Source organism: Vulpes lagopus, chromosome 24 (genome assembly GCF_018345385.1).
Source record: "Vulpes lagopus strain Blue_001 chromosome 24, ASM1834538v1, whole genome shotgun sequence".
In the NCBI taxonomy this organism is placed as follows: domain Eukaryota; kingdom Metazoa; phylum Chordata; class Mammalia; order Carnivora; family Canidae; genus Vulpes; species Vulpes lagopus.
The window spans coordinates 36,059,191-36,073,860 of NC_054847.1; the positions used below are offsets into that span (position 1 = coordinate 36,059,191).

A 14,670-nucleotide genomic window follows, 5' to 3' on the forward strand; every position below is an offset into this window, starting at 1 on the left:
GATGCCTTGGACTACTCAGGGTACCAAAGTCAAGGGCTGTTCCTAAGGGCCACTTATCACTAGTCACACTGTGCTAGACTAGCAGTGTCCCCCTAATGGAGTTTGAACAGCAGTGACCATTTTGGGTTGCTACGCTCCGACGCCTGGGGGAGACCAGAGCACTGGATGCCTCTCTCCAGGAAGACATTGCAACTCTTCCCTCACACCATACTTTCTAATCCAGTGGCTCTTTTATCATTTTGGCCGGGGACATACTTGAATTCATTTTGTGCATCTAATGAAAACTAAAGATTCCCTCCCCAGGAAGTCAAAAAAAAAAAAAAAAGTGCACAGAAGCGCATGGTTTATAAATAAAATTTCAGGATATTCATGGGCTCCTGGACTTTTGTCAGCAGGGACCTCCCAGGAAGATCCACGGACCCAGGAAAGGCTGCTTGCTCTGAATTGAGCTGAGGGTAACCCTCCTGCACATTCTCAACTATAGAGTCCACGAGTAAACCCTAAGTCCTGAGCCTGCACCCTGAGGGCCTCACCCGTGGCTAAGGTGCTGAGTGCTTTTGGGAGATGTGGGGGTCCCCAGGAGTCCTGGGGAGACCTGGGACTGGGGAGAACCTGTAGCTGAGCTTTACCGGGGACGCGTTTCTCTCCTCATCCTTCCTCAGCGAATTCATTCATTTGTAAGTTCACTTATTCAGCAAAAGCCTGTGGTGTGTGGCATTGCACACACGTGGTGCGGGAGCCACGGGCTTGAGGCCCTGCAAGGGAGCGCAGATGCGCCAAGGCCGTGGGCTTGAAACCATTTCCGGGGAGGGCTCCCCCGCCCCCCCTTCACGGGGCACCCCAGCCCGGTCAGGTGGCCCATCGTAGGGCTCTTGCAATTACCCGTTTCTGTCCCTCTTCCAAGGGGACAGGGGACCGACAGCCCTGGAGGACAGGGGCCTCCGGGGGAGCTTGGGGGGTGCCCAGCTGAGCCCACGGGCGAGGGCCGGGGAGACCCGGGGGACCCCAGCGGTCGTGGCCGGGCCCCGTCTGCGCGCTCCGGAGCCTCAGTTTCCCCCCGTGTCCCGGGGATGGGGAGCTGGGGTTGCGGATTCTTTGCAGCTGGAAGGATTCTCTTGCGCGGAAGGCGGGCGGGCGGAGGAGGGCGCACGGCCCCCCGGACCCCTGCACCCCCCCGGCCCCCCCTGCACCTGCCGGGCCTCCCTCGCGCAGCACGGGCTCCGCGGGGGCGGCGGGCGCTGGGGCCCCGAGGCGGGGCGGCCGCAGGTGCTTCCCTTCCCGCGCGCGGCCCACAGAGGGCATCCCTGCTCGCCGACACCCGGGCGCGCGGCAGCTGCGGGCCGCGCCCCCCCCGGCCCCGCCTCCCCGGCAGCTCCGCGCTCCTCGGGCTCGGCGGCCCCGCGGCCAGTGAGCCACCCGCCTCTCGGCGCTCGGGCCCCGGGCTCTCGGGGGCGCCCGGGCCGGTCCTTCCCCGGAAACTTCGCGGCGGACCGGGCGGCCTCGCCCCCGCGCACCCCTCCCCGGACCCGCAGCCCCGCGCCGGCTCCCCAGGGACTTTCCGAGGCTGCACCGAGCTCGGCGCCTCGGCACCGGATGGAACTTTTGGCTGCGCGCTCCGGCTGCTGAGCCTGCGGGCGGACGCGCGAGGAGGCAGAGGAGGCGCAGGGGCGGTGGAGGAGGAGGAGGAGGAGGAGGAGGAGGAGGAGGAGGAGGAGGAGGAGGCGGCGGCGGCCGAGGGGCTCGGCGCGAGTGTGCATGTGTGCGCGCGGGGCCGGGTGCATGAGTGTGAGCGCCGCCGCGGCCCCGGACCTCGGCCCCGAAGCTGTGGCTGAAGCATGGAGACGAGCGCCGGCCGCGTCCGGGCCCCCGGGCTGGCTTTTGTGCTCCTCGCCGCGACCCTGCTCAGCGCGCCCCCGCGAGCCGCCGGTAAGGGTCCTTCCTTTCTTCTCCCCGCGCCCGGCCCCGCGCCCCGCCGCCCCCGCCGCCCGGGGGCTCCGCCGGCCCCGCCGCCCGTGCGCCCGCGGCTGCGGAGCGGCCGGAGGACTCGGCGTCCCCGGGGCCGGGCGCGGGGCGCGGGGCGCGGGGCGCGGGGCGCGGGGCGCGGAGTTGGTGCGCGGCGCTGCGGGCGGGCGGGCGGCGGGCGGCGGGGCCGGGCTGCGGCTGCGGGGACCCGGCTGCGCCCCGGCGCCCGGAGCCCACGGAGGGGAGCCGCGGCCGGGGGAGCGGGCGGGGGGCGGCGTCGGGGCGCTCCGGGGAAGCCCGGGGGCGGGGGCGGCCGGTGGTCCGCGGGCTCCGGCGCGCGTGCGGCTGCGGTCTGCTCCCGGTGGCGGGGCCGGGGCTCGGGGGGCTCGGGGGCCGGGGGCCGGGGGCCGGGGCGGGCGGGTCCTGTGCTGGGGTCTGGTCGCCGCGGCGCCGGGCACCGAGCGGAGCGACCCCGCGTCCCCGGGATACTTGCAAACTCCGGGTGCCCTGGCGCTCGGCGGCGCAGCTGCCGGACACACGCGCCGGCCCCGGGGCGCGATCCGGGTCTCCGGGCCGGGAGGGGCAGCGCAGGGGGACGGGCGCCACCCCCGGGCGCGGGGCGCGGGGCGCGGGGCTCGGGGAGCGCGGCGAGGCCCCGCGCGTCCCCCCGGAGGAGAGCGCCTGCGGCCGGGCGCGGGCTCGGGGGCCGTGGGCGCACCGCGCGGACCGCGCCGGCCCGGGCTGCGGACCGCGGACCGCGGACCCCGACCCCCGGCCCCGACCCCCGGCCCCGACCCCCGAGGCCGCCGAGCGCCGGGCCGCCCGGGCTGCGAAGCCGCCGGAGAAGCGCCTCTCGGGGCGCGGGGCTCGGGCAGCGCGGGGGCCCCCAGTCCGGGCTCCACGCCGACGGGACCCTCGGCCTCCTGTGGCCGGCGGAGCAGCAGAGCCCGAGAGGGAGGGCTGCGTGTGCGCGTGTCAGTGCATGTGCGTGTGTGCATGTGTGTGTACATGTGCGCGTGTGTGCGCGTGTGTGCGCGTGTGTGCGCGTGTGTGCGCGTGTGTGCGCTCGCCTGTGGTGTGGCCGCACCGGGCGCGCCAGCGGGAGCCGCGAGTGTGTGGACGCGCCTCCAGCTGCATCTGCGCGACAGGCAGCCCGGCCCCCTCCCTCCCGGCCCCCTCCCTCTCCCTCCCTCCTTCCCTGTCTCTCTCCCCCTCCTCTCCTCCTCTGCCCCTCCCTCTATCCCTCCCTCCCTCTCCCTCCCTCTCCCTCCCTCTCTCCCTCCCCCTCCTCCTCCCCCCTCTCCCCCTCTCCCCTTCCCCCTGTCCCTCCCTCCCTGTCCCTCCCTCCCGCTCTCCCCCTGTCTCCATCCCTCTGTCCCTCCCTCCCTCTCCCTCTCCCCCTTTCCCTCCCTCTCCCCCTCTCTCCCTCTCTCTCCCTCCCTCTCCCCTCCCTCCCTCTCCAGGTCCCTCCCTCCCTCTCCCCCCTCCCTCCCCCTGAAGGTGCGCTGGGCACCGCGCACCCTGAGGCTCCCTCCAGGCGGGGACCCCAGAGGCGGGGCAGGGGCAGGGGCGCGGCGCCCGGGGAGGGAGACGCGGGTCCTTGGGGAGAAACTGGACGGGGCGGGTTGTGGGGACGCCCAAGTGCCGCGGAGCCGTTGCGGGGTGACCGCGGCCTGGGGCGGCTGCGGGGTGCTGAGCTCCAAGTTCCATTTACCCAAGTTTCCGCACTCGCAGGGCGGGGCCGCCGCGCTGTCCGGGCTTCACTTTGGCTTCGTCCTGGGGAGCCAGTGGCCTTGGCAGGGGCGCCCTGGGCGGCTGCTGCGGGGGGGGGGGGACCCCCTTCCCCCGGGGCTGCTCCGGGGCTGGGCGCTGACTCAGGTCCCCCGCTTCCCTGCCTGGTGGCTTCTCGGGTGGGGTCACCGAGGAAGGGCAAGTAGCAGGTGCCCCCTGGGCGCCACCTGCCTGGCCGGCCTGTCCCTGCGCAGCACCTCAGGCACTGGGGCCCTAGCCTGGGGCCCTAGCAGGGGCGCCGGTGCCTCCTGCTTCCCGGGCCAAGCCCCACCCTGCTGCACGGTTGATGCGGCCTGTGACCCACAAGAGGGTACCTAGGGGCGAGCACTAGGTGCTGGAGGACGGTGGTGGCCTTTAGGTGGCCTTAGGTGGATTCCAGGGGAGCCACAAGCTCCAAGTAGAGTGTGGGGATCTTGGGGGAGAGGAAACTTCTGGATGCTGGACGTTATGGAGTGCGGGTTAGTTTAAGGTGAGCCTGTCTGGGTCACATTCTCTGGACCAAAAAACCCATGGGGGTTTGTGTGGTTTGGACATAGTCAAATGAGGCCTCGCTGCCCCCAGCTCCACCCCTCCTGACCCCTGAGCCCCAGCAGAGCAGATGCCCCCCTGGGGTTTCCGTTGGGGGGAACAGGGTGGTCCTGTGTCCAGTCCCCTGGGGCTGGGCCAGCATCCCTCACCAGCGACCTGTCACAGCAGCAGCAGTTCCCCTGAGACCTAGGAGGCCCGTGGACCGGCCACCACATGTGTTCTGGGTGAGTGTTGGGCCCAGGGCACGTGCTTTACAGCTCCTGCAAGCTGGGCTGCCTTGAGCTGCTGATGGGCACCTTTTCTTGGGGGGGGGGCGTCCTAGAACTTCGCAGTGCGCAGCACTTGCATTTATTCTCTGGCAAGTTAACCTCTCAGCAAACTTCCCTGTTGTTTTCATTGAAGACAGAGCTTTAATCTTCCCTAAATTCCTCAGTGAAGCTCTGCTGGAAGCCTCTCCTGGCGTAGAGGGTATTTGGGGGCCTGTAGACTGGTTTTCTCGGAAATGGGAACCTTGACAAGAGATTTGGGGAGGTGACTCTTGGGCAGGAGAGGGATGTTTTTTTACTTGTTTCTGGAGAAGGAGGGGATGGCGATGCATCTTCCAGAGGGATCCCAGCACTCTATCCGCAAAGCATCTTTTATAGGAGGAAGTATTCTTTCCTCTCTGGCTCGGTGTCTTCTTTGGTTCATCCAATAATCTAAGAGTCTTCAAACGCGGGTGATTTGCTCCCCGAGTGTTTTTCGCTGCTCACGGTGGGGTCACCTAGTACCATCTCCCTCCTTTAGAGAGCAGCCCTGATTTAATTCTTGACTTCTCGGTCAGACCACTCTTTATCTTTAGATGGTGCCACACATCTACAGGCAGCACCGACGTCCGAATAGAATGTCTTCCCATGGAAGACGGGCCCTACGGTTACATTTTGTAGCAGATATTTGTTGGAGAATTTGCTACCCTAAACTGCACGTGCAAAAACCTTCCTCCACATGCTTCCTCCGGCCAGAGCAACTCTATTGGGAAACATTAGAGTTCTTTCTGGTTCTCTCTTAAGTTAAAACATGATCATGCACGCACAGAGCAGAGGGGATTGCCACCTTTCCAAATGTGTGACACTCGGCTGAATTAAAACAGTGCCGATCACCTAAGGACACTTCTGGAAACTATTGGGACTTCACTAGCCAGTGAGCCTTTCTTGCCTGGTTCTGGGTCTTCCCGCTTTCTGCGGCCAAAGCCCATATGGCTCTCAAGAACTGGCATCAAGTTAGGGACACATTGTCCTGTTTTGGTGTTTGTTACAGGGCTCCCAGCTCAAAGGATGCCTTTGTGACGGATTGATCTACCTCAGGCGTTAATCTCTCAGATTAGCTGTGAACGTAAATTCCAGGAAATCTTGGTGAGCCTCTATGGAAGAAGAAGAAGAATGGCATAAGCCCACGGAGGATTACTTGATTAGTTGGCCAAAGATAAAAAGTCCCTTGGTTCTGGAAACATAATGTGATCCCTAAAATGCCAGGATAGATACTGGGAGCATTTACAATACCTAAAATGTAAATGTGGAGTTTTCTTTCTTTCTTTCTTTCTTTCTTTCTTTCTTTCTTTCTTTCTTTCTTTCTTTCTTTCTTTCGTTTTTTCTTCTTTCTTTCTTCTTTCTTTTTTTTTTTTTTAATTCTCCCTGTTTTTTCATTACAATGCTCCAGAGGAGGATTGAAGAGTTTCATGAATTGTCACAGCACTTACACCTTAATGAGTCATAGCCTGGGACCTCACTTGCTCTTGATTGAAAGGCACCGACTGATGATATAGTAACACGGACGCGACGCGCATTGCTCTGCAGCCTGCCTGCGGCCTGCCTGCCGCTCTCCGGCCTGTCTCTCAGGGTGGCGGCTCTCGCCTTTAAACTATGTGGCATCAGTACTACTACCTCTCTTGATACAACCCCGGAGGGGCTTTGTTACCATGAATCCAGGCTCTGGATCCAAAGGGACCGTGTTTAAAAACGCGGTATTATACTTTGCAGGGTCATGGGGATTTGCCTTAAAGATGGATTTTTGAATTTTTGTGCATGTTTCTTTCAGTAGAGAGTTAAATTGGGCTCTGAAGACGGCTAAGTAGTGCTCTTAGCATAGGAGGCTCTGACTAGTGGCCTTTCAGCCAGTGTTAATGAGGTTCTAGAGCTCATCAGCTCTAAGAAAATGTTGGAGTTAATTTAATTTTCTTCAAAGTTGCTACTTAACAGAGGTCAAAGCAGCTCTTAGTAGTAGTATAATATCCGTAGCAGGGCAGTGACCCATATTTTTCTTCCAAACAAGACCTGGAGTAAAGCGGATGTTCAACTTGTCGATAAGACAGGACGAACAACCCAGATTATTTTCCCTGTAGACCAATTAAAAGAAATGTGCAAGATAAAATTGCATGTTACATATGCCAAGTAGGTAATAGCAAAAAAATAAAATAAAATGCAAATTCTTATACACCTTTATAATTGCAGCACTCAGGTAAATTGCAGTGCAATTTAGAGCCACACTTTTGCTTCCTCCCACGGTGGGGTTATTGATTCCTTATCCTCTGTGTCTCTCTCTGGTTTAGCTCTGTACTAACGCGCGGAAATACAGGTTGGCTGATTGATGATCAAAATTACTATAGTGCCCTCAAGTTCTTTGACAAATTTTAGCCTGCGGTTAGCAGAACCGGGCCCCTTTCACTGGACTGTTTAGCAAATATGTTTTCCTTGGTGGCTTATATACGCCTGGACTCTGGCGGTATAATTTAGAAATACGTAATGTGTACAGTCAAGTGTTCTCCCCCCCACTATTGATGGTAGTTTGCCAATGGTGATGCTAGTGCCTGTTGCTTTTTATAAATAGCTCCAAACAACCGTATTATTCACAGCTTTCATTTCTTGGGGGGAAAGTTCAACCAGAAAACACACAAATCATTCCATATTTATTGATCACATTTTTAAAGTCTATTATTATAACCTGACTTGGGTAGGACAGTTTCTCTTCTCTGCTAAATTCCCTGAGCCCAGTGCCCGTAACTCACATCTTATTTTCAGGATATCCCTCAGCGTAATTTCACACGTCCAAATTCTGTGACTTCATGCTTACTCGGTCATCCCCGTTTCCAGGGAGGAAGCTTCTGCATGTTGCTTGTGGTCATTATGATGGGACTTAACAGGTATATGTGTTTCGGTTTGGGGATTTTGCCCTTGTCCTTTGCGCATCCTTTAAAGATTGGTTCTTGCTAGAAGGCTACTCTTGAGAGTATCCGGGACAAAAATGTTCCACTGAATTAATCTTTATGATGCGGTGTAATGAAAATACCAACTCATTAGTACATTTTGACCTAACAGGGCTTATAATGCCAACATGATTCTAGTGTCAAAGATATTCTTAAATATGCTTTTACATATCTATAATGTAAAATAATAGCATTTCTATTTCTATAAGAGAACAAAGGAGTTAAACAGTTAATATAAACGTTATTTACCTGTGGCAGTTTTCTCAGTAATGGACGTTGCTGCTTAAATGGCAACATTTTTTAGATTTACTTAGTTTTCCATAGTCTTTAAATCTGTTTCCTCACTTGGCCGTCTTTTAAGGACGTAGGATATAATATAATCTTTCTTTAATAGATCCAAGGCATCACTGTGACACAGTTAGTATATTATCTGATATTACAGCAGTGATTTCTGAAGATATTACACCATGCAGGGCTGTTTATTTTTCCATCAAGTGGCCATGGGTTGCTGCTTTTGTGTTCATACTTTTATTAACTGATTTATAAAATGCATTTTATCTATTTGCATGTGTCCCGCTGGAACTTCTTTCTGTTGTAAGACTTCTTCAAAGTTAGTTCTCTTATTTTTCTACTCTTGATTTTCTCAGAGATAGGGAACTGAGTTGTTCGTTGGTTTGTTTTTGCAGTTCTGTCTAAAATAAAAGAGATTCTAAATCGGGACCTGAGTCCTTCATTAGAGGAAATAAGAGCTAATTGGTTTAAACTAATGGGTTCGCAAACACTTCTGAAATCCAGTATTACTTTAGTTGCCATTTTTCTTTGTGCGACTTGTATTCCCTTGTTAAATGAGGGTGTAGACTACATACTTTTAATTACGTTACTAGTTTCAACATTACACGATTTTTTATGAACTACCCTGTACATACAATGCTACCTATAATTAATATGTTGATGATCATGATAACAATAATTATAATGAAACAAATAACCCATCGTACCCATCAGCAATTTTCTTAATTTTATGTCCCTTAGTTTCTTGCCTTCTTTATAGTTTTGCTGCATATGTATATGCATCTTCAGCATATTATTTTGCTTTGCTTGTACTTGACCATTATGAAATAAATGTAACATATGTGGTCTCCTCTGATTTGCATTTTGGCTAAATGTTAAATATTTGAGATTCATATGAGAATCGAGGATGTATATTGCTGTATTTCAATTGCTTTCTTTACCTTATAATATTAATTAATGATGATATTAATAATCATGATATTAATTAATCACACCTTAATCTATCATTGATGGACTTTTGAGAAATATTTTGTTATTGCCAGTAATGCTGTTGTGAGCATTCTTGTACATGTTCCCCAAAACAAATTTGCCATCATATCTAGGGTACATAAATAGGAGTGGAATTGCTAAGGCACAGAAAGGGCATCTTTACTCTGTGGAGTCCATGACAAGTTTCATCTATTGAAACGCCCACCAGGATCATAGGAAAGCCTTTTTTGCCCCATATCTCCACCAGTATTTGGTATTGTCATATGTTTAATTTGCCCTCATCTGGTGGATATAAATTAGCATCTCACTGTGCTTTTAATTTGCATTTCCCTGATTGCTAATAAGGTGAACGTTTTTTCCCCATTAATTTAGTGGCCATCTATGATCTGAGCCAGATAATTCTTTGATTCTATTTCTCCAACTGAACAACCATTAGCTTTGGAGGCATCAATATTATCAGTAGTTATTCTGCTTTTCCTGCTAAGCAACTAGGCTTAGATGTTATCTGTAGTCTTGACTTTTGGGAGGTTATTGCCTGATACTATATCATGCTTATTTTAGCACAGATTTTCCTTAAATACCTTCCAAATGGAAAACAGATCCTTAGCCACTTGAAATTATTGGTCATCTAGAGCAACTTTTGCCTTGTCAGTGTCCTGCCTTCCCCTGTTTGTTTGGTCTTTGCTGCATATCGCTTATAAGGAAGCAGGATGCTGGGATGCCAGGTTTAATTTGATGAATAATCTTCTGAATATGGTGAAACCTAAGGACAACTGAATCACATGGTTACAAGGGGAGAGAGGAGTCTGAGTTAAAACGGTAGCCTGACCATCTGAACTTGGGTATGTTAACAGCATGATAAAATACTAAGCCCAGGATCACAGAGTCACATATATGACTCTGGGTTTCAGACAGCTCTCATGCTTGCACACCTCCCAGTTTTTGTGTTCATAATTGTTTCACCAATTCCCATGGGACAGGCTAATGAAGGGCCCTGGATGAAATGAAGCAATAGATATGCCAGCAGTGGCTTCGCTGGTGTGTTGCCCTTGCCTCTGTGTTGACTCATTAGAGATGTGAACCAAGGCAGAGACATCTGAGCAAACCCTCTGGACCCAGAGTTCTCCATCCATTGTTGCCACATCTTTTCTCAGCCTGTGGGATCTCAGGAGAATATAAATGAGAAAATCTGCAATTTCCCTTTCATGTCTAATGTCTGGGCGAGGCTGTTCCCTGCAGGACAATTTCTAGTTATTTTCTCTCTCCAGTTTGAGACATCTCCAGGGATGGTTTGTTCACTGTTTCCCTTGGGAAACTTCTCAGCAGCATATCAGTTCTTAATGTTAAAAATTTATTTTGTACTTCATCCTAGATAGTCCTGTTCTAAATGTGATTCCCATTGCTCCTGTCACCCAGCTCCCTATTTTCTATTTTCCCTTTTCAGTGGCAGTCGGCCTCTTCTATGAGGAAGCATGTTAGGTCATTCTAGCCTCAAATCATTCTTGTTTTCCCTCCTTAGTCTTTACTTGACCAGACTACAACTATTTAATTTCTTTAGTCTTTCTTCACACCCCCTCCAGAAGCTTAATCATGTTTATTTTTCTTACCTGGACTCCCTCTAGTTTTTTTTTTTTTTTAATGTCTTTCTGGTAATCAAGAGCCCCCAAATTAATGTTCTCGTCTAAGTAGGCTCTCCCAAGGCATATATTGGAACCAACAGATTTAGCATAGTCTTTAACTTACTGGATAGTCGTCATTCATGGGTACATACTTGTCTCCCTTCAAATCTGTGTTCTCATCTCCCTCTCATCTGATAGAGAGGACTATCAGTGCTTAATACAATCATTGAGGTGTCATAACGCTCAAATAAGATCAAGAAGTTGATTCAATATAATAGTTACCGAGCATTTGCTATGGGTTACAGTGAATTAAATGAAAGTCTTAACTGTGTTTCTGCCCTCCAAGGGTTTGTCATCAAATGAAGGTGATGGGCCTGGACAGAGCCAAACAGCATACAAGGCAGAATGAAGTACTCATTAAAAAAAGAAGCACAAAGTGAGGCTGACTCTGAAAAAATGTCAACTACAGTGTTTATGCATTATAACATTAATATATTAATATTAACCAGATGGGATGGGAGAGCCAATGCATTCATCCTTGTATTTTTAGATTGATTGGCCAAAAGAGAAGGAAAATTAAAAGGAGGGCAGGTAAACAGTTGTCAGTCGGACTCATACCAGGCTATAGGTATGCTACGAATGAAGATATTGGAGGTATTCCTAGTAGATATCAGACAGCCTGTTGATAGAAATACATCCATGACCCACTAAACTTCCATGACCCACTCTTATTTATTGAGTGTGTGCCAGGCACGGTGCTAAGGCTTATGGAATTTTGAGCCTTGAATGAAAATGCTAATCAAATACATATATTAACCCATCATTTCAAATGAGATAAGGTTTTGAAAAAAAAAAAAAAGTATTGTGGGAGAGTGACTCAGATTGTATGTTAAAGAAGCCCTCCCTGAGAAAATTTTGGGTTGACATTTGAAGAATGAGTTAACTTAAAGAGGGAATGTTTGAGAGGGGCAGGGAAGAGAAGGCTAGGTAAGAAAAATGAGTCCAAAGACCCTGTGGTGGGAGGAGGCATAGTGAACCTAAGGAAGATCAGTGTATCCAGGGCCAGGAAAACTGAACATTATAATGGTTTAGCTGAGGCTGGAGAATACTTTTGGATCCTCTTTCTCGTATGCGATATATTGGTTGAAAGGATTGAAATGAGTTCATGACAAAAACCTTCTTCTAATCTCAGCATGATCATGTAAAAATTTAAGCAAATTACATAGGCAGTGTTTGTCCTGATTTTCGTTATTACCTCTTGGGGGTGAATTTATGAACCTATCCTGTGTGTCTGGAAATACCTTATGGGCTCGTGTGGACATCCCTAGTGTGATAAAGGAAAGGAACTTCAACAAATATAAAAAGCTAGCAAATGCATAAATGATTGTTAATAAACGCGTGTAACAGGTTACTTCCCCTTGGGAAGCTATCGCTGCTTAGAGGGAGACAAAACCTCACCTTTTCTATATACGTAGAATTGTCATGGTGATGTTTCTTTTTTCTGTGGTCTCCTTTGAAATGTGTGCTTGATCACTCTTACTGAATTAAAAAAAAAAAAGAAAAAAAAAACTGAAGCTAAGATTTTTTCCCCAGATTATTGTGTCAGTATGCTCTTTTCATAAATATTTCTCTCCATTACTGTGTCTTAAAAACACGGATGAGTGTTCTCTTAGCTTTAAGTTACAGCTCATTTAGAAGTCACTGAGCTTGCAATGTTTCCTCCATTGCTGCAGGTTGCAAAAGAGTCACTGCGTCGTCCTACATGTGGTCTTTGGTCATGATGAGAGGTAGTGCAACCTAGGGAGGAAACCCTGCTAGCGAGTGGGCTTGGCCTTGACTTCCCCATCTATGAAATGGAGACAAAACCAGTCTCTCTTTTCCAACTCTAAATTGGAGATAAACTCACTTCAACAGTTAGCTTAAAAAAAAAAAAATGACTAGTCAAGTCTCCACAATAAATATTCTGTAAATACTATTTTTACTACTATCTTAATATGGGCTAGATTTATGCTGGGATAGTCTTCCTAAATAGAAAATTTCACAGACATGGGCAGGCCACCCTAGAACCCTGTTCAATTTTATTGATTTTAAGGAATTAGAAATAAAATAAGATAGACTCCAATTGCAGTTTTGAAATCCAGCCCGTGCTTAGTGTGGGGGCCAGGGTTTTGAAGGCCATGGTCCCTGCCTTTGCTGCAGCTAAAAGGGTCAGTTGAGTTAGACCTGACACAGAGCAGGACTGCTCAAATCTGACCCCATGTAACACACCTCAGGTGGGTTCCTCATCCAAATTCACTTCCTCCATTAACTCCCTGATGAACCACATCCATTCTCTGCAGACCCATTGATTCTTGCAATCTGCTCGGCATGGCCACTCGGAAGCTAGCATGGGCTTGGTTAAATGTGTAGTGCTAGGTATAATTTGTCCCATAGATCTTCTCTCTGGAGAAAGGGCTCTCCCCTTGGCTGTGTATCAAAGCCTAGCCCTACCTCTTACCAATTAATATAGACTCTGTGGGATGAGGCCTAACATATAAGTAGTTATTAAATCCCCTCAGGTGATTCCAAAGTACAACCAGTTTTGAGAAGCAGTGTCCTTGGGCCTTGCTCTTCAAAGTGTGGCCCATGGACCAGCAGTGTTTGTTACTCCTGGAAGCTTTTACAAAATGCAGAAGCTTAGGCCATACCCAGACTTACTGAATTAGAATCCCTGGTGACTGAGGACACTGAAAACCCACTGAGGAAACTACCCTTGCTCTATTTCCTTGTAAGACATCGATGGGGAAATGCTTCAGCCATACTAGGTTAGTTTTAGTTAGTTTGAAGCCTCTTTGTAGGGGTTTGACTTCAGGAGCTGGTCTTGCAATGGCAAACGATGCCAACATTGGAGTCTTCTGGTTTGGCCATGACATATTTCATTTTTCTTGAGACGAAAACACCTTGAAAATGTTCTTTAGGTGTTGCATCAGCCTTTCCCCCTTCTTTCCTCATCAGTGCTCCAGAAAAGAAGCCACATTTTAAAAGGGTCTCCTGATTATCATTTCCTATTTGTCCCCCCTTTCTGTGCCCTTTCCTCCTTAAAAATACTTAGGCTCAGGGGAGACGGCAGGCCCGTGAAAGGGACATGGGAACCCTGGATCCTTCTTTAACCCTCCCTCCTCTGTGTCTCAAGTCTGATGCTAACAACACATACATGCGTGCTCAGAGTGATACTGTGAAGGGTGACCCGGTGCTGAATCTTGCCCTGTGATTGGGACCTGTCTTCAGCCCATGGTACAGCCCAAGTGCTCATCTCCCTGGGCTTCTGTGCAGGGGAAAAGAGGGTATAACTGAGGTTTTTGGAGAGTAAAGCTGTACAGGCAGAAAGCTCAGTGAGAGGTTTTGAGGCTTTTGCTCCGCACTGCTGGCAGACAGAGGAGCTTTAGCTGGCATGCTCCAAGTCAGACTGTACAAGAAGCGAACGTGGGGGCTCAGCTGTGCAGATTAGATCAATCTGAATGAAAATCACTAGTGTTCCTCCTGGTAGGAGAAGTTTCTGCTTAGCTCATGAACTGTAGGCCCTTTTCTGGTCCCGGTAGAGAATGAGTAGAGCTTTGTGAAAGGTTATGTAAGGCTGCTGGTTCTTCTCTCCCTCCCCCCAGAGTAAAATTCTATTCATAGAGGGGTGACACAGCCTCTCAGGGAGGAAAAAAAAATGTGTTTCCTACCCTATAGCTTAGGAGAGATAATTTAACCAGGCTTTAGGAAAAATATAAGGAATAGAGGAAGAACAAGATCATAGGTGGTGAGAGTGGGACATAGGAAAATATAGGACTGTAAGGGAGCATCACAGCCCTGGTCCTGGTTGCTGCAGCATTTATAGGGTGCCAACTGTTCCCATTATTTTGGAACTGAGCAGTTTACAAGGAAACAGGACTTTATTAACAAGAAGACTGGCCCAGGTAAACTGGAATGGTTGGTCACCCTAAATTAAGTACCTGGGTGGAGATGGGACTAGGAGAAATTTCGAAGGGCAGTCAGCAGTTCATTGCTCTTGTAGACAACATGCTGTAGGCTAGAAAGAGGAAGAGATAGGGCATGGTGGCAAGGCATGTTAAGGGGAGCTGTTCCAACAGTCCAGAGAAGATGGGTGCCCATTTGGAGGTTTAGAAACAATTTGTACCCTTGGCCATCATATGTGGCTCATCCAGTTCTTACCTTCCAACCGAATGCTAAAGTCAAACTTGATGTCTCAAACTGATGATGTGTTTT

At 50.6% G+C, this 14,670-nt stretch overlaps 1 protein-coding gene across 2 annotated transcripts in view; it reads left to right on the top strand.

Moving 5' to 3' along the window:
- Positions 1–1,745: 1,745 nt before the first annotated feature.
- DCC (DCC netrin 1 receptor) overlaps positions 1,746–14,670 on the top strand; it is a 1,085,392-nt gene continuing 1,072,467 nt past the window's right edge. For both annotated transcript variants that reach the window (XM_041739305.1, XM_041739306.1), the window contains exon 1: positions 1,746–1,926. In XM_041739305.1, coding sequence (XP_041595239.1) covers positions 1,836–1,926 — 91 coding nt within the window. In that variant the 5' untranslated portion in view covers positions 1,746–1,835. The remainder of the gene's footprint in view (positions 1,927–14,670) is intronic.